This window comes from Jaculus jaculus, chromosome 2, assembly GCF_020740685.1.
Source record: "Jaculus jaculus isolate mJacJac1 chromosome 2, mJacJac1.mat.Y.cur, whole genome shotgun sequence".
Lineage (NCBI taxonomy): Eukaryota > Metazoa > Chordata > Mammalia > Rodentia > Dipodidae > Jaculus > Jaculus jaculus.
In genome coordinates, this window is record NC_059103.1 from 200,271,465 (window position 1) to 200,291,399 (window position 19,935).

Below are 19,935 nucleotides of genomic sequence, written 5' to 3' on the forward strand. Positions count from 1 at the left end.
GCCCCACCCCTTCCCAATCGGCCTCTCTGATGAAATGAATTGCTCTTCGCTGCCAGATGACTGCCTAGGCTGTCCAAAGCATTCCATGATTACCTGTGGCTTTCTCCACTAAGTCTGGATATTTTGAGGAGTCAAAACTAAAAAGTCACCTCTTCATTTGCCTGTCCTCTGTTCTTTTGTTAGGTATTACCAGATCCGAGTAACCTTGAAGGTGTCCTCAAGGATCCCCCACAGACTGAGCGCTTCCGTCGTCGGGCAGTCAGGTGAGTACAGCGAGGCAGGGAAGTGCTTGTCCCAGTGGTCGTCTTTGTCCCTGTGTGTCAGGGCTCAGCACAACACAGGACATATGGAAGTGCTCAGTACGTCACCACTGCGAAGTCTTAGAGGAGTGCATGCTGGACGGACAGACCCATTGCTGATGTGGCCATGTGTGACTATTGCTGCAAAGGAGACCTTGCCGAAGGAAGACAGGCTGGAAGTTGGAGGCAAACAGGCTGCCTTCTTGGATTAAGTCAAATCTGGGGTGAGGCAGGTAGGAAGAGGCATCCAGCCAGCAGGTAAAATGATGGATGCACAGAGTACTGGCTGTCTGCCAGGTGAAGAGACTGAGTAAATGGGCAGTCTTGATGGTCATTTCCAGACACAGTAAGGGGTCCTATGTGTGAAGAGACCGGGGCTTTGCTTATATTTTAATATAGCGTCAGAAAATATCGAAGCGCAGGTGCATGACCATCCTTCTTTGATGTTCTTCAGAGCTTGACTGCGCTTTTCTGTCTTATAATCTATACTTTAGGATAATTGGAGAGATACTGCCCTTCAAAATGCACCTGCACTGTCCTCAGTGAAACTGAATGAAAATCTGCACAGCAAGTTGATATACACAAGTAATAGGGACAAAAATTAGTTCTATAAGCCAAAGAAAATAAATAACATCTCTGCATGTTTACAGCCTATGTGCCTTGTATATAGTTTTTGACTAGTGTTATGTGCTCTTTTTTTTTTATTTGTATACCAGAAAAGAACTTGGATTTACTACTACAGTTAAACATCACCCTCTTAATTTCTACATTTTTTTTTTTTTTTGGAAGCAGGAAGAAAGCTGTAAAAAGTATCAGATCTTCCTTTCTGTAAAACTAGTATGTGTTACCATGTGTAAGCCTGGCTAAACTGCTCTTCCAAAAGTTGCCAAATATGACATTCGATGAATGAAAGGGAGCTCCAAGGAAATCTCAAATTCTAGTTTTGGGGAGGCTGGAATACTAAGTGAGCATTTAGGGCTCTGGAAACACAGATTAGCCGAAAGAACTACAAGGTTTTATATTAGCATAGCTGGGAGAACTGCATAGATTAGAGGACGTTACAGGCAATGAGAGAGGCTGAGGGATGTGGGATGGAGATCTGGGAATAAAGGAGAGTTAGGGCTTTGGTTACAGCTTGGTGGACAAAGTTCTTACCACACAAGCATGAGGACCTGAGTTCACATCCCTAGCACCATGTAGAATGATAGGCATGGTACAGCAAGCCTGTAATCCCGCTTCTGGGCGTGAAGTAGGTACTAGCAGATCCACGGTGCTTGCTGGCCGTTGCTGCAGTTGGCAAGTTCTGGGTTCGGAGACAGACTCTCTCAATAAATAAACAAATAATAATATGGAACTACAAAAAAACACCTGTTTACCTTTAAAAAGGAGTGACTATGACTGTCACAGAAACCAATGCCTCAGGGTTCTGTTCCAAAATACACTTTGCAAAATTCATTAGAAATTAGCAACAACATCATGGTGAATGAAATCATGTGTAATTGAATATCCCCAAGTGAAGTGTGTAGATACAGTGCCTTGTGGGAGGATGTGGGACAGGATGTGGTCAGCTCCACAAGCCAGCCAGAGGAAGCCAGGGGAGGCCAAAGGTTCATAGCCAATTGACTAACTTAAGTTTGGTCTACACAGCGAAAGACACAACAGCCACCTGCTACCCCTGACTGTTGAGTCTCTTCCTGACTCTGAGCCCAGTCAGTGATCAGTGCTGAGTCACTGTGTTTCCAGTAAGTTACTCTTTCCTGGTCATAAATTAGACATCTGAGATGGAAAAAAGTGGCTTCCCACTATGCTATGCCATAGCAATTTGGGAATCACCAACTTCTGTTTTCTGTCCTGGGTCATGCCCCTTTGTTTCCCAACGTCTACTAGAAGAAGGTCCATGACATCCTCTATGGGAGCAGGTGTTCTAGAACCTGCCATTTTATAAACTGACTGGGCTCCAGGTATGTTATCCACACCCTGACCTTACTTCCTTACCTGAAATATAAGGGCAAAGATTCATCTCCATTGTATTTTCCCCTTAAGAGAACAGATATGGAAAGACAAATCCTATGCTTCATAGAGATTATGAATATGAGTGCACCATGACAAGAGTGGGCATGAACATTTGGGGAGGCCAGCCTGTGAGAAATCACAGGATAGAGGTGTGAGGCAGGGTCTCACTTCTTTAGGGTCAAGGCACAGTCACAGGAGGCAGACCTGTAACCCAGATGGCAGTGAAATCCAGCTGATCCGGTCTGATGAGAGCTGTCTACGGAATCCTAGGGACGGTCTCCCCTTTCTTCCCTGAGACTCTAGAGCATGAGCTCAGCTCCTGTCACTGCTGAGCCTTCCCTCGGAGCTTTCTGAGCCGTGGTGAGGACCAGAGGCTCTGGCCATCCAGGGTTTCAAGACCCCAGAGAGTAGGCTGGGAATAAGAAGGGCCAGAGATAGTACTGCAGAGTCACAGAAAATGACATGAAATGCAATTTTAGACTAAAGCGATTTCCTTTTCTGGTCTATTTTGACAGAATAATAATTGTAATGAAGTTGACATGCCTTTGACTTTTGTACTCGAATACTGTTTAGAAGAGAATGCTAACACAAAGATTAGAGGAAAAAAAAAACTCACAGTAGGATGGCTCCATGAGTTAGAGGTATAAAGAATTTCTGATTTCCTCTTCAAGGTGTATTTTCCATTTATATCCCCTTCAGCTATATATGGCTACTTCTCAGGGCACTCCAGATCTTGGTGTTTAAACAATAGCCTTTTCTTTTTGATGCTTTAAGTGTTCTGAGCTTCCCCAGCACCCTTGATATATTACTATCAGCTGAGAGAGGATGGAGTTAAACACTCCTTGTCATAGTAATCCTGCCCTGTGATGAGTTCTGGACACTTTTGGGGAGTGGCAGTGAGGATTCGGGTCTGTATTTGCCTTGGATGGGCTTCCATTCATCTCAAGAGAAGCATTCTGAACAATACGTTCAAGGCACAGTTTGATGGAATCAAATGGAGCTGATGCCCAAACTAGAGGCTGGGTAGCTTGGCAGAGGAAGGGACTCATGGATGCAGTCTGAAAGGATGAAATATTGGTCCAAAGGTAGGTTATAGAAGGGTGATTCAGGCAGAGACAACACAATGACCCAAGCCATTGGAATGCAAATAGAGCAAAGATGCTTGCAGTCTGAGGAGAGATAAGTGTGCTGTAAGAATGGGGCCAAACTGCAGAGAGGGCTGGGCTAGCCTAGTTTGAAGGTCATGTTCTGCCACACAAGGAAGATCAGTTTTTTTTTTTTTAAATAAGATCATTATTTATTTATTTGTCAGAAAAAGAGAGAGAAAAGGAGGCAGGGGGCAGGAGGGAGTGTGCCAGGTCCTTTATCCACTATGAATGAACTACAGATGCATGTGCCACCTTGTGCATCTGGCTTACATGGGTACTGGGGAATGGAACCTGGACCCATAGGCTTCCAATAAGTCATCTCTCCAGCAAGAGATGGGTTTTGTCTTTACAGCACAGAGGGAAGAAGTATAGGAGCACTGACCACACAGACTGTTCACACACTGGGGTTCTCAGTTACGGGACATGGATGGTCTGTCAGGGGTCTGAGGACATGGCTCAGCCGGAAATAGCACTTGCAGCACAAGCATGAGGGTGTGAAAGGGCCTGATTCACCCCGTTTGGTCCCCGGTACCCACATCCACAGGTGGCTATGGTCATGCATGCCTGTAATGCCAGTCCGATGGGAAGCAGACAGAATCTCTAGGGCACACTGGTCAGCAACTCCAGGTTCAGTGAGAAACTGTGTCTTAAGGAAACAATGCAGAACATCAAGAGGCGGGCACCCACCAATCTCCCTGGGCTCCGTGTACGTGTGCACAAGGCTTAACATGTACACACATACATGTGTGTTCAATGTGCATACACACCACACAACACATACTACTGCTACACATGTGCATTAAAGAAACAGAAAAAAAAAAACACAGTCAGGTCTCAGAAAAACCACATTGTATGCAAGTACATTTCATCAGACAGATGGTTTGTGTCCACATTTTTTACATGTGAAGTAATCTTATTGAAATTTTCAAGCTAGAGTATTGTGTTGTGATCTTATGAATAAAGTATAATAATTTCTCCTGTTCATAATCTGTGTGCCGCCACAGGCTCTTCTGCAATACCTTCATTTTAAAATTTAATTAATTAATGCATTAATTTATTTTTTGGTTTAGCATATAGCCTTTGGAAAGGTAAGCTGGGGAGAAATTTCTCTGAAAACTGTTAACTTATCCTTGAGTTATTTGTACATCTTCTTAGCAGATTGTGGTGACAGGCTTTGAGCTCACATAGGGTAGAAGTAATCTTTTCTCTGGGCATTCTAAAAGCCGCCAGCACCAGAGCAGTGGCTGTTGCTTAAACAGGTGACAGTTGCGATCCTGTCAGATATGCTGAGGGGTAAAGTGCTGGGTAAAAGGGGAGCGCCACTCTGTGGATGAGGGCGTTGAAGGGGATTGGCTTTAGTGTTTGTGTCTCTAGCATAACAAAAGCAGGGACATAGAAGTTGTAGGTGACTGTCTCGTGATCTGTGGCTGCCAGGGCATCCCTAAATTGTCCCAGATTCTAAAGGGAATTAAAAGTCACTGTGATAGCTTCATGCTAGTCATATATGCATACATAGATACATGCATGCATACATATTTTATATGGGTTCTAGTCTTGTCTATTTTTTTTTAATTTTTTTTTATTATTTTATTTGAGAGCGACAGACACAGAGAGAAAGACAGATAGAGGGAGAGAGAGAGAATGGGTGCACCAGGGCTTCCAGCCTCTGCAAACGAACTCCAGACGCGTGCGCTTCCTTGTGCATCTGGCTGACGTGGGACCTGGGGAACCGAACCTCGAACCAGGGTCCTTAGGCTTCACAGGCAAGCGCTTAACCGCTAAGCCACCTCTCCAGCCCTTGTCTATTTTTGATGTGTTGAGATCTGGGGAACTGTCAGATGAAGGTATCTAGTATATGGGAGACAGGTCCTACAGTGGTCAGACGTGGACTTGGCCTTGTTAAAATCTCACTTGTCTACTTCAGGGATGCATGCACCAGGAAGAGCATTGAACCTTGTGTAACCTTGACTAGAATGGTAGGAAAACCAATGTTAAGAGGAGTTAAGAGTATGATGGTGAGATCCCTCAACAGTGCATGATCCATGATGAAAACTATGCAGAGTTGCTGTATTACTATCGCTTCATAAAGCATCATACCATAGGTTTGAGAAAAGCTTGTAAATGGAGACAACACAGGGGTTCCCAAGACAGAGATTCTCTGGTACAAGATAGTGGGATCCACATGGGAATGAAGGGAGGACAGAATTGGATCTGCCGGATAGGAAGATGGACATTCATGTGGGCGCAGCCCTGTGCACCTCTAGAGAGAGATCAGAGCCAGGCTGTGCAACCCTGTCTTACAGTTGCCAAAATGAGTCCAGTCTCAGATCTGCTCATGCTCTGCCAGAGGTAGTCATTCAGCAGAGAAAAGTATTCCAACAGCCATACTTAGTCCCTGTATGATGGGACACTTAGCACTTTCCCTGGGTTCTCAGTACTCAAACTGAACTAAGTTTGTTATTTTTGATTTTTAATATATCATGTATTTATTTGAGAGAGAGAGAGAGAGAGAGAGAGAGAGAGAGAGAGGAGGGAGGGAGGGAGGGAGGGAGGGAGGGAGGGAGGGAGGGAGGGAGGGAGGGGGAGGGAGAGAATGGGCATGCTGGGGCCTCTAGCCACTGAAATCAAAGTCCAGATGCATGTGCCACCTTGTCCATCTTACGTTCATGAGTAGTGGGAAATCAAACATGATTCCTTAGGTTTCACAGGCAAGTGTCTTAACTGCTCAGCCGTTACGTCAGCCCTCAAGTTTGCTATGTTTGGTAGTAGCAGTCATGATGCACATATATTCATAACCGATTTAAAAAAACATATTTCATTACTTGCAAGGAGAGACAGAGAGAGACACAGAGAGAATGAGAATGGATGTGCCAGGGCTTTTGCCATTGAAATTGAACTCCAAATGCAAGTGACACCTTGGGCATCTGGCTTTACATGGGCACTGGGGAACTGAACCCAGGCCATCAGGTTTTGCAGGCAAGTGCTTTTTACCAATGAGCCATCTATCCAGCCCCATAATTGATTTTCAGTAGCACTTAAATATACCTGTAAGTGTTTGTGTTTGAATTATTTTTCTCAGATGATCTCTCTTTTTCCTTAGATATACAGTGAATATAAACTGTCAGTCAAGTATATGACAATTTCGTTAAATCAGTATTGATATGTGTTCAACAAACTGTTTAAATGTATCTTATAAACATGAGAATATATGATGCCCTGAGCAACAGAAATATGAATGGCAATTAACTAAAATTTGAGAATTAAATTATTCAGGAAGAAAATGTAAGAAATAATAATAGAAAAAAAAATAATCATGCTACTTCAAAGCATGCTTTTCTCTCTTCTGAGTTCAGGGTCATCAGTAATTATTGTGTCCAGTTGGATAAATGTCAGGTACACTTAACCTTGGTTGTTTCCTCCCACTGAAAGGTGCAATCTAATAGATTGTTTGGTCTCTTCCTCCCCTTGAGATGATAAGGAAAAATATGAAGTCATTTCCTTTTGGGGCCTGATCAATTAAAGCAGACATGGAAGAGAGGGGGCCGTCCAAGTGGATCAAGGCTGTGGGATATGATTAAGCACACAGCAGTCATCTGCTCAGAAAGTGAAGGGAGAGAGAGCATAGTAAATGGTGGAAATGTACAAAAATTGCCATGATTAGTTTTCGTAATGTTTTGAGAGGTGATTTCCATTTCCATTAAGTGGAAGCACTTAGGAGCTGCTCCGTGCAGAGGGCGGGGGAGAGACATTTACTTTTCAAATGAATCAATCTAATTTCCTTTCAGGGTCCATTAAAGTGCACCTAAATATCAAATATGCCTGTTTTTCTGGAGAATGCTAAGCAGGTGAAACCCGTCAGCGCACACACTCTCCTTTCTGCCTGGGTCCTGCGGAGAGCCAGCTCAGGGCCAGCAGAGCAGCTGTCCTGCTAACGGCCGCTGCAGTGGACCTTATGAAATGTCAGCCACAGACGGGCTCATGTGTTTTGAATACCTGGTTCACAGCCGGTGACTATCTGGGAAGGTTGTGGGGCCTCTGGGAGCGAGCTGGAGGAGGTGCGTTGCTGCGGTGGGCTGTGAGGAAATACAGTCCAGTGGACAGACTACTTCCTGCCTGCTGCTGAGGAGATGTGGGGTCCAGATGGTTGTATGCTCTGCCATGCTCCCCCACCATGAAGCTTTTCCCACCACCATGAAACATCCTCTGCAAACTCTAAACCAAGGAAACCCTTCCCTCCCCTCAGCAGCTTCTGGTCAATGAGAAAGGTGACCTCTAAGTCAGGAAATTCAAGGAGGCCTTGTCACCTGCTTAACTCACAACAGGCAGCGGCTCTGGGATAAAACAGGGCTGCCTGGGGCGTTCTTACCTGTGCCTCTAAGCACCCGGGAGTCTGCTCTGCCAGCTGTCCACAAATCCGGCTTCTTCTGGGTCAAGCTGGTGCTGCTCTCTTAATTGTCCTTGAGGCGGCATCTTAAAGCTGCTGCAGTTCAGTGCATGCTTCAGGAACCTTCCTTCTGTTTCTTGCCACCTCACACCTGCCCCTGTTGCTGCTGTTTCTTTCATTTGGAACCCTTTCCTTTTCCTTTATTCTTTCCTATCCTTTCTTTTCCTTTATCATTTCCTTTTTATTCTTTCCTCTCTTTAATTCTGTCTGCCCCACTGGACAGACAGAAAGACTGCACAAGATCTTTAATGGCTATGTTATCCAAGAGTGATTTCCTGCCCTATCAGAATGAATGATCCCTCATCCCAGCGTCCCTCACACAGTGGCGTTTATCCCTCCCTCAGATAATCCTGGCACACTTCGGTGTGTCTCCAGCCCTGTTGTAGTACGTTTTACATAACACAAGGCCAGGTCTTTAATTTGGGGAATGTGGGTTTTGAATGTAAAATGCCATGGTAGGCTCATGTGCTTGAACACTTTGTCCCCAGTGGCTGGTCCTGTGTGGAAACCTCAGGAGGTGGAGCCTGCAGAGGAAGTGAGTCACTGGGTGTGGGTCTTGAGTTGTCATAGCCCAGCCCACTTCCTGGTCTCCCCTTTGCTTCCTGCTCCTCCTGCCTTGCCCGCCCCTCCACAATGGACTGCGTATCCCCACACACAACCAAAAGCCTAAATAAATCCTTTCCTTCTTTGAATTGCTTTTAGTCCGGCCTCTAGGCCACAGGAATTGTCCAAGAATTGATCTTGCCTGATATTTGGGATGCCACCAACCCCTTTCCCATCCACAAACCCCACTGTGATTGGGCAGCAATTCCTTTAGGAGAATGGAAGCCCAGCTCTCTTGCCAGGCATGGGCGAAGTGGACACAGTCTACATTCCAGAGCACCCATGGGGCCTTTGTGGACATCTGCCCGCAAGCCTCGTGGAGCATGTGTGGGGCTTCTTTCCTCCTTCCCTAGTGTGATGATCAATCCTGTCAACTTGATTGGATTTAGAATCCCAATGAAAATTAATCTCTGTGCAGGATTATCTAGGTCAGGTTAAACAAGGTGGGGACATATTCTAAATATGAAGAGATTACTCTGTTTAAAGGATCTTGGTTGCTAGTTAAGCCTGAAAGCCTAGCAACCTGGATTCGAGTCCCCAGTGATGTAAATCCAGGTACACAAAGTGGCATGTGTGGCTGGAGTTTGTCTCCAACAGTAGGAGACCCTGGCACACCCATATTCACTCTCTTTCTGTCTGCCTCTTTCTTTCTCTCTCTCTCACTCTTGAATAAATAAAATAAAAAAAAATATCTGAATATGAGTACCAGCACTCACTGTTATCTGTCTGCTTCCTGAGTGTGGACCCAGTGTGACCAGGTATCTTGTGCTCTGCCACCATACTTTGATGGACCGTTGTCCCCTCAAACTCTGAACTAAAGTGGGCCCTTTCTCCCTTAAGCTTGTTAGTCAGGTACTTTGTTGCAGCAACAAGCAAAAAAATAGACCTACCTGGGGCTCCCACTGTCCTAACCACTTCACCAATAATACACCTTTCTGGGCTTCCCACTACTCCTGTGACTGCGTCAAGGGCATATCTGTAACAAGATACTGCCGCACACGTTGTCTGCAGTTTTACCACCTGTGTCTGGAAACATATAGGCACAGAGGGCTAAGAGTTATTAGACCTGACTTTAGCTGCTGCCTCCTGATCCTGTGTCGCAGTCAAGGTGTATCAGTGTAGCTGAAGGATGCTCAGATGCTTGTTAGCAAGGAGCCCACAGAGCTCAAGATTGGTTTAGGTGATGCCTGCTCATACCTGGAATTCCTGGGGGACCACAGATGCACAAGTATGCACTAAGACATCACCTTTGTGTATTGCCTTCCAACCTCATCTACAAGCAATAACCCCTGTCTTCCACACATTTTATGTCAGTTCTAATGTGACGCTCGTTGGCCCTACAGTCCCCCACTCCTGAAAGCTGGCTGTGTATAAGGCACTGCTGATATCAGTCGTGGTTGCTGGCTCTGCTGTGGTGCTGATCAGACACCTGGGACGTGGAACAGGAAAGTGTGACAGTTACAGTGTTAGGGATGGAACTCCAGAGGAGGGGCACTCGACATGAGGTAGCAGTAAGGCTGTTCAGGGAAGGCTGCTATCTCTGGACTCTGTCTCCTGTGAGGCACATCTGGTCCCCCAGTATTGAGGGTCCTCGATGGAAGTCTCTCTGTGTTTAGTAAATGAGGACAGTCCCTAGCCAGTCCCCATGACTTCACCTCAGGGACTCAGCATGCACTCTCTGTCTTTGTGCTCACAGAGGAAGGTTCCATGCCCCTGCACCTGTGTAGGGGAAGCTGGTACCTGCCCCACTGCTCCACAGAGGAACCCAATGGGAAAGGTGAGGGAACAGAGCAGGGCCTCTGATGCCTGCATTCTGAGGGACAGTACAAGGCTTCAGAATAGCTTACTTTAGGGCAGGAGGAGAAGAATCTGCCTTTAAAGCAAAGATACAGGTTGCAAAAGCAGACGCTTGGTTTTCTCCTGGATGGCCTTGAAGTCCTTATTGTTCTCCTGAGGCCTCATTCCTTTCACTGTGAAAGGGTAGTAACAAAAACACTTTCTTTGGATTTTGGGAGAATTGAAAACACTAATACACACAGCACTGACATCCTAAGCCCTCAATCAATGCTGGCTGTTTTGTTTGATTTTATAAAACAGAATTGTAAGCATGAAGGGAAACTCCATGGACCAAAATGTTAATGCAAATGGGCTTTTTGAACTCATTGTTTCTTGAGGGCCTCCTATGGGCCAGGCACTGGTCCCAGAGCCCGCTTATCCTCCATGTGCCCAGCCACAGGTATCATCTGCAGCGTGTAGTGCCCCCACTGGAAGATGCCAGCAGGGTTCATAGGTGTGCATTGACATTATGTGCACAGACACAAGGAGTCATTTGGATCTTTATAGTCATAACTTTCTCTGCCCAGCAGCTAGAACATCCATATTATACTTCTAGGCACTTTTATTTCCTGAAAACGTCAGGAACCAAGGACACGTTTTTCTAGAGTGCCTGGACTCATTGTCCTACTTATGTCAGCCCAATAAAAATTTAGCTGCATATTACTTCAAGTGGAGCTAAATTTCCCCACAGGTGCAATAATGTGATTAAGAAGCCTTTTCACTGGAAGCAGAGCTACCCTGGAGACTGCCCTAAGAAGACCAGAGTCCTCCTCTTCTGCTGATGGCAGCCCTAGAAGGTGGGTGGCTTCGTGTCGAAGCCTAAGCAGGGAAGCTAGCGGAATGCACCTCTGTTGCTTTGTTCAATCTGCGGATGCTCACACAGCTCCAGAAACTGTTTTCCTCCTTGTCTTGTTAGCTAATTGGAAATGGGCCGCTAGGGATGTGTCCCTTGAAGGCGTTGCTGTAACAGAGAATGCTCTGGAAGTATGACCATGGGTTTTGTTTTATCTTTGTGTCACTTTTGTGACACCCACGTGATCTAGGCAGGACAGCTTTGAAGACTCCGCTTATCTCTGACCAGCAAGCATATATCCCCAGGGAAACTTGTGAAATCTTGCAATCTGGATGCTGTGAGCAGACCACTCCCTCAGCAGCCATTGTTTTTTCTGAGTGTGTGTGTGGGGGGGGTGGGGGTGTGGGGGTGTGGGGGTGTGGGTGGGTGCTCCCTCCACCACTGTCTGGGGGTGATTAAGGATCAGGTCGCTGTAGCTCACCATGGCTGGGTGTAGGTCAACTCCTGCCACTTCCACACAGAAGCCAGAGGGGTCTTGTACAGGTGGTGTGGATGGATCATGTTGGGACTTTTCTAGAAAGCTGTACTTCTCCTGATTCCTTCTGCTTCTTCCTCTGTTCCTTCCATTTCTTCCTTCTTGAAAAAAAAATCTTAGGTGTGTAGAATGTGGTGGGTGTACAGCGTATGCAGATTTGTGCACCCAATGTACCTACATGTGGATGCCAGAGAAAAATGCGGGTATGAGATACAGCCTCTCACAGAACCTCGAATTTGCTATCAGACTGACAAGTGAGTGAGCTACAGCAATGCTGCTGCCTCTGTCCCCTCAGCACTAGGTTACAGGTATGTTTGGTGTTTTTAAAAATATATTTTATTTGTTTGAGTGAGAGAGAGAGAAAGAGAGAGCGAGAATGGGCATACCAGGGCATCCAGCCACTGCAAATGAACTCCAGACGCGTGCACCACTTGGTGCCTCTGGCTTATGTAGGTCCTGGAGAGTCAAGGATCCTTTGGCTTTCAAGGCAGACGTCTTAACCCCTAAGCCATCTATCTCTCCAGCACGATAGTATTTTTTATGTGGTTGCTGAGGGTCAAGCTCAGGTCCCGGTGTTTGTGTGGCAAGCAGTCTTACCCTCTGAGCAATGCTTTTAGCATCCTTCCCCACTTCCTATTCACCCACTTCCTCCTCCTCCTTTTCTAAGGTCACCACAGTGACCCACAGCAGCGCATGCTTGCACGGTGCTCCTGTGCCCCAGACTCTGCTCTAGGTTCCCTGCACGTTTTCTTGGCCGCATGGTGGGGACATGTTCTGAGAAGTGCACCATGAGGTGACTTTGTCATTGTGCAGACGCCATAGCATGTTGCTCAAACAGTTTCACAGGACTGCGTTATATGTGAGACCCACCCGGGAAGTGTCGCTGTGCGCTGCTTCCCTCTGTTGATGCAGCGTTCTCCCATCTTTCTGGGGTAGGGACCATTGAAGTCGTCACTTTCCTGTGGCAATGCTGATAGTCACACTAGGGAAGTGGTGGAGTTAGGGTCATCATCTGGGAAGTGTGGCTTCTTCCAAAAACTCCTCTTGCCTGCCTTGGGGGACAGGTGGTCCTGGTTTGATCCGTTCACCTGTTCCCCGGCTGTCTCTTGGGGTCTTGCTCTATCTTCTCCTGACACACTCACTAGTCTCTAAATGCACCAAGTTCATGTCCAGCTCAGAGCTTCTGAACTCATGTATTTTGCCGGAAATTTAGAGCTCCTCACATTTGTTAGTGTTCTCAGTTAATTTGGGTTTAGGTCAAATGCCCCTTCCTAACAGAGTCATATTCTTGCCACAGTTATTTTTTTTCTCTTTTGTCATGTAATCCCTTACTCTCCTTTACTTCTTCAAGTTACTGTAGTTAATTTTATTAATGCTAGTTTATTTGCTGTCTGTATTTTCTCATGAATTTAGTAAGTTGCTACCTTCTCTAATCATTATTGGTTTTGATTCATGGGAATCATTTTCAGAATTTCATATCTATGAGTATATTTGAATCATTGTTTCTTCTCCATGATGATATCTGAAAACCAGGAGCAATGGCATGAGAAGGGAACAAGTTTGGCCTGGACATATGATAAATAAGCCAGGCCAACCTCCTTGTGGGGGGAAATAACCTCACACTAGCCAATGCCAGGCAAAGGGAGCTAGTGCAGGGAAGAGGTGACCAGGCTGCTTGCTGAAGTCAAGAGAGCAGCAGGCTTGTGTTGATTTACTAGTGGGTTGGGCATGGGCCCTCCTGCTTCTCCTTTCTCTACCTCATGAGTGCTGGGACTGTGGGCTTGTCGCTATGCCTGCTTTGCAGCTACAGGAATGCTACCAGGAATCAGATCCTTGTACTTTCATGGCAAATGCTTTACCGAGTGAGCTATCTCCCAGCTCCCTGAATGTTAAATATAACAAACCTCTAGCTGCCAATTTTATCTAAGGCTCCATAGCTCCTGGTTGCAAACTTTCATGTCACTCAGAAGAGCTCTGTCATTTTATTGATTTTCCTTAGCGAATATCACTATCTCATATTTTGCTTAGCAAATATCACTATTTCATACCCTAAATTATATTTATAAAGTCATCATCATATGTTTATTTTAGAGGGAGAGGGAAACAGAGAAAGCAAGAGAGACAGAAAGAGAGAGGGAGAGAGAATTGGCACATCAGGGCCTCAGTCACTACTATTGAACGCCAGAGGCTTGTACCACCTAGTGGGCATGTGTGTGACTGTGCACATGCCTCACCATAGTGTGTTTGCCTTACATGGGATCTGGCAAGTTGAACATGGGTCGTTAGGCTTCACAGGCAAGCGCCTTAACTGCTAAACTATCTCTTCAGCCCCAAATGTTTTATAGATTGAAATTCCACAGATTGTGTTGGGGGACTGGGAGAAAAAGAGCTCCAGGACTCATGTTAGCCAGATGCACAAGGGGCACATGTGTCTGGAGTTTGTTTGCAGTGGCTGGAGGCCCTGGTGTGCCCATTCTTTCTCTCTCTTTCTCTCTTTCTCTGTTTGTTGCTCTAAAATAAATAAATTAGTAATAATATAAAAGAAGCAGGTGAGGATGAACATCTGGCAGATGAAGAGGAAAGACAAGAGCAGAAGAGAATTTCAAAGACCAATCTAAGTCCATAGTACTGAGAGTTACAAAGGTGGTTTCGATTTGACTAGAAAGCATCAAGAAGCAAAACATTTCTAAGCCTTGCATTCAAAGCCTTAGAAATAAAACTTCTCAAGTTATCCCCTGACACCTGCCCTTCCCTCTGGCAGGACCACTTCCTGTTCTCTCCGCCTCTCCTTGTTCTGTGATGTCTGTGTGTGATTGGCCCGGGTTTTTTCTTATTCTCTTCATATGAGGTCATTACACTCCTCAGCTTCATTTCCTCCACCTTCTTATTGAACGTTCTTTATTCTTTACAAGTAGGAATGCTTTTGCTTCTTAACAAATCTTTCCTTAAATCTTACCTAAGCATCCCTACCCCATGTGTCTTACTGCAACTGATCACCCTGCTACTTCTGCTTCAGTGAGTTCAACTTCTTAACATTCCAGGTGAGGCTAGACAATAATTCTCTTGCTCTATATAAGATTATTATATTGCTTAGCATAAGACCTTCACACTCCATCCATGTTTTCTCAGATGTTGTTAATTACTCCGTGTGGGGCTGCTTGACATTGCATTGTGTATGTGCCTCACTTTGGCATCCACTTCATCTGTTAATGGGCATCGCAGTTGCTTTCATGACCTGGCTACAGTTAGCAACATCGGAATGAGTGTGTATAAAAGATAACTCCTCAAGATACTGTTTTTCACTCCTGGGGATATAAGCCCATTAATGGGACTGGTGGATCAGGTAGTAATGGTTATGCTATTTTATTTTATTTTTAATTTTTTTAGAGAAAGAGAATTGGCATGCCAGGGCCTCAGCTACTGAAATCAAACTCCAGATGCTTGCCCAGCTTAGTGGGCATGTGTGACCTTGTTCTTGCCTCACCTTTGTGCATCTGGCTTATGTGGGATCTGGAGAGTGTAACATATGGGTCCTTGGTCTTTGCAGTCATGTGCCGTAACTGCTAAGCCATCTCTCCAGACCAAGTGGTTCTGTTTTAACTCTTTAAAGTTACCTCTTTAAAACTTGTCATGATGGCTGTGCCAATTTCCATCACCATCTGCATGAAATATACAAGGGTTTTCTCTCCTCTACGTGGTCACCAGTGGTTTTTATGTCCCTTTTACTGGTATGTTGTATTTATAGATTTTTGTATGTTGAGTTATCCCCGTGTCTCCTACATCCTCATGTGTTTGATCATCTTAAAATGCTTTCAAATTGAGTTTGCTAATATTTTGTTGACATTTTTTTGCATCTGTACTCACTAGGTATATAAGATCATTTTTTTCCTTTTATTGGTCTTGTCTGGCTTTGTTAACTGTGGGATAATGTTTATGTAGATGAGTTTGGAAGCGTGCCTCCCTCTCCATCTTTTGGAGGAATTTGAGAAGGGATAACTAACGCTCTTGGATGCTGAGGTGGGTGTGGCAGAGATGCTTGTGCCTGACTTCTGCCATTGTTCTTTTCCCTTGCCCTACAGATGTCTCCCAGTAGTCTCATGCTTGGCCAGTCAGTGCGCACATAGGCTCCATCTTTCACTGTCACATGCCATTGTCTCAGTCTAAATTTAGGTACTTCGAACCAGTCCCTGTGAGTCCACTTGTTTGTTCAGGTTCAGTTTGTTGTCAGGTGACATGTTAGAGCAGAGAACGAGAGTTTGCCGATGAGGAGAGCACAGAAGAGGATATAGAGGTGTAAACAGTCTGGCTGGCTGGTCCTCGGGCTCCTGTCACCCCACTTGTGAGAGGCAGCGTGGCACTCTTAGGAATGAGGTTGGATATTGGGGCACCTTTTCTTCCTCAATGTGGCTTTTTGGCTGCATAGGAACGCAGGTTAGCAGGGCCTGTGACCAGTGATTTTCTGCTCTCTAGCATCAGTCTCCTCATTGCATAAGGCCCCAAGCTTTCTTCACTTGCCTTACCATCACCATCCCCCGCTCTCTTGTCCTTTTCCAGCCCACCGTGACACTGTGCGCGATCAGATCTCTGTGCTAGACCCATCTGCTGCATCATCCCCAATAACTGCTTCCCTAACAGCGCACCACTGTGATAATATAAGCCATTAGGATAGACATGAAAAGGAGTGCAACAGAACCAAATTAGAGCTTCTCAAACACAGTGTGAGTTTCTTAAGTGGGTCAGTTCCTTTGCCAAGTAAAATTCAGTTATAGGCACGACAGTAGGGCTCAGTTGTAGAGGTCTCAGCTGGCATGTGCCAAGTCCTGAGTTTGCTCCCTGGTACCAAGTTCCACAAATAAAAGAATAACCAAAGCAAAACAAAGGACAACTGATAGAGAAGAGAGAGAGAGAATAAACACCAAGGCTTAATGGAATAAAACTGCAGAAGCTAAGCCAGACAATATGAGATCACTGGGATTCACAATCTGGGTCTTCCCTGCTGCCCTCATAGGGGCTGAGCGGTGTCAGGAGCCAAGCTCTACGGTTTCTTTCTCTGCTCATGTCAACCTAGCTCACCGCCCAACCTGCTCCTCTTCAGAGTAAGGCAGTTGTGTCCACCCAGCCCTCACCGCCACTCCCCTGCTCGGGCACACAGACTCTGAAATCTAACACAGACCCTGTTTGCTGGAGTGTAGGAGGGCTGCAGCGGCGCCTCAAGACGGGGCCCTGCAGGTTTCTGGGGAACCACTCAGTTAGAGCACAGCATCTTTAAACATTCATTGAAAATTAGTCATGGTTTTGTTGTCTTTGTTTTGTCACTTTGACAGGCACTTGAGAGAAGCAAAGGAAGAAAGATTGTTCTTTAGCTCGTGTTGTCAGAGGTTTTAGTCCAGCCGCAACTGTATGAGTTGCTTTGGGCCTGAGGCAGGCAGAGCATCATGGCAGAGGGTGTGTATCTGAGAAGTCTTATCCCTCATGGCAACCAGGAGCCTGTACAGAAGCCAGAGGAAGGGGTCGGGGTCACGACCCCTTCAAAGGCATGCCTCGGTGGCCTATGTCCTCCGACCAGACTCTACTTCCCAACATATTCCCAAGTGGCAGGGCTCCATCACTGGCTTAATTCACTGATGATGTCACAATGTCTTCTCAGTGACTGGACCCCCAGCTAAGGACCAAAGCTTCCATGCACAAGGGCTTTGGTAGCATCTCCATGTGGAATCCACAGCAGCAATTCGGAGCGTTGGTGAGGTTCTGGCCTGGATGATGCTGTGTTCGGCACTTTATTTGGATGTCGATGTCACACATTGGCAATGCCGAGCAAGCTCCTGGCTTGTGGCCATTGTGCCTTGGATGCTTCCTAATAAGTAAAGGAGTTAATCAAGACTTTTCATGTGTGTATGTGTGTAGTTTGTGTGGTATGTGGCATATGCATATGTGTGCACAGATGTGTGTGTCCTTTGCACACGTGCAGAAGCCAGAGGAAGGACGTTGGGTGCCCTTTTCTCCTGCCTTATTTCCTTGAGATAGGCTCTCTCCCTAAACCTGCAGCTCATGTTGTTTTTCAGCTAGATTTGCTGACCAGAGACCCCCAAGTGAGCCTCCTGTCTCTGCTCTGCTCAGTGCTGGAGTCCCAGGCCTTTGCCCCTGTGCCTGGCTTTTACATGTATACTTGTATCTTCATGCTTGCACAGCAGATATTCTTACCCACTGAGCCATTTCTCCAGTCCCTACAAAACAGAACACTTTTTAAATTAATAAATCAACTTTTTGTCATATCTGACTAACTCCCAGAATGTCTGAGGTGGGCAGAAATATGAGAGTCATGGAATTGCTGGAGGCTGTACAAGGCTCAGCCTTTGAGGTGAGTGTTAACTCCTATGCGTGCAGAATAGTAAAGTTGGGGGCAAGTGAATGTCCAACAGAAAGTCTGCAAGTAGCAGAGGTGGGCTTGATGGCTGTGTGTGAAAGGAGACATGAAGTTCAGTTATTCACGTTGCTAGCGTTGCATTCCCTTGCTCTGAGAGGGCCTCCTAGAAGACATAACCAAATTGTACCATTCCAGTGATTGATCATTTCAGAAATTTTGTTACGTAATTTTTGAAAATACTTTTTTTTTTTTTTTTTTTTTTTTGGTTTTTCAAGGTAGGGTCTCACTCTGTCCTAGGCTGATCTGGAATTCACTATGGAGTCTTTGGGTGGCCTCGAACTCACAGCAATCCTCCTACCTCTGTCTCCCAAGTGCTGGGATTAAAGGCGTGCGCCACCACACCCAGCTGAAAATAGTTTTTGAGAGTAGTATAAAAGAGAGGTTAGAGGTATCATAGAATTCTATTCAAATCCTGTTAAAGGTGATATTACTAACTTTTTACCATGTATTCCCTTTCTTTCTGTACTTTATCTATAGCCAAGTCACACCGAGGTTTTTGTCTCTTAAGAAACAAATTTGCTGCACTATTGGGGCCAGTAGTGTATTGCAGTCACCTTGTGCCAGCTTATAGGAGCTGATGATGGACATAAAGGTTTCTTACTAGCAAATTTGCTTTGTTTTCTCAAAGATATTTTCCTTGATTATATATTTTTTTCTTACCTGTTGCTAAACACTCTTGATAGCCATTCTTTGCTACATCATCTTTTCTGTTCTATCACTAATGTTTTAACTTTGATTTGCATAATTTTTGTTATAGAGATATTTTAAGCATTGAAGTTTAATATATCAAAGCTTTCATATATTAGATTCTTAAAAACATTTTATTGACAACTTCCATAATTATAAACAATAAATCATAATAATCCCTTCCCTTCTCCCACTTTCCCCTTCACAAATCCACTCTCCATATATCCCCTCCCTCTCTCCATTAGTCTCTCTTTTATTTTGATGTCATCATCTTTTCCTCCTATTATGAGGGTCTTGTGAAGATAGTGCTAGGCCCTGCAAGGTCATGGATAGAGAGGCCAATTTGTGTTTGAACAATTGCATTGTATCACTCCTACACTTCGTTTTGCTCTTACATTCTTTCAGCCACTTTAACCACATTGAACCCTGAGCCTTGGAAGGTATGAAAGAGATATATTTCATTACTGAATACTCCTCTGTCACTTCTTCTCAGCACTATGGTGCTCTTTGGGTCACCCAGTGGTCACAACCACCTGAAAAGAGAAGTTTGTCTAACCAAAAGTGAGAGTAGCATTAATATATGGGTATGAACATTAAGAAAAGTGCTTACAGGGCAGTTTGATGAGCATAATTTATACATTTAGCCAGATCAGAGCAGTTCTTACACTCTTAGGGCTCATGACCTCTCCTGCCATAAGCTTTTGATTAGTTTTTCAGGACCAGGAATATATTTCCTCTTATGGAGCAGGCCACCAGTGCAATCAGAGAGCAGTTTGTTTCCCCCATAACAGACATTATCATTATTCATTCACTTGGCCTGGCGACCAAACTTAAGGTTTGCAGTGTCCACTATTTTCATCTCTGATGAGTTCTCTCTCCCTTATTGCTGCCTGCATCATAGCTTTTTTCCAGCTTTCTGTCAGCTAGTCAACAGTGAAGAGATTTTCAGCTGAGCTCCAGTTTGATTTCTCAGTGACCTTGCAGCCCAAGTATGTGGAATCTTCAGCAATAGAGTCTTACCCTCTGGAGGGAAACCAAGAACTTTGGCAATGGCTTGTGATGTTTTGAAGGCATCAAGGACCTTCCTGGACAACAACTGACTGGAAGATATCCCATCCCTGGCAATGAAATTTTTCTAGTAATAGTCTAGGGC

The 19,935-nt window shown here is 45.2% G+C and overlaps 1 protein-coding gene across 1 annotated transcript in view; it reads left to right on the plus strand.

Annotated features, from left to right (window-relative positions):
* The window catches only part of Fam135b (family with sequence similarity 135 member B), a 354,422-nt gene that overhangs the window by 185,602 nt on the left and 148,885 nt on the right, over positions 1–19,935 (plus strand). Inside the window, 1 exon segment of the mRNA XM_004656183.3 lies at positions 184–263. Within this exon segment, the coding sequence (XP_004656240.2) occupies positions 184–263 (80 nt within the window).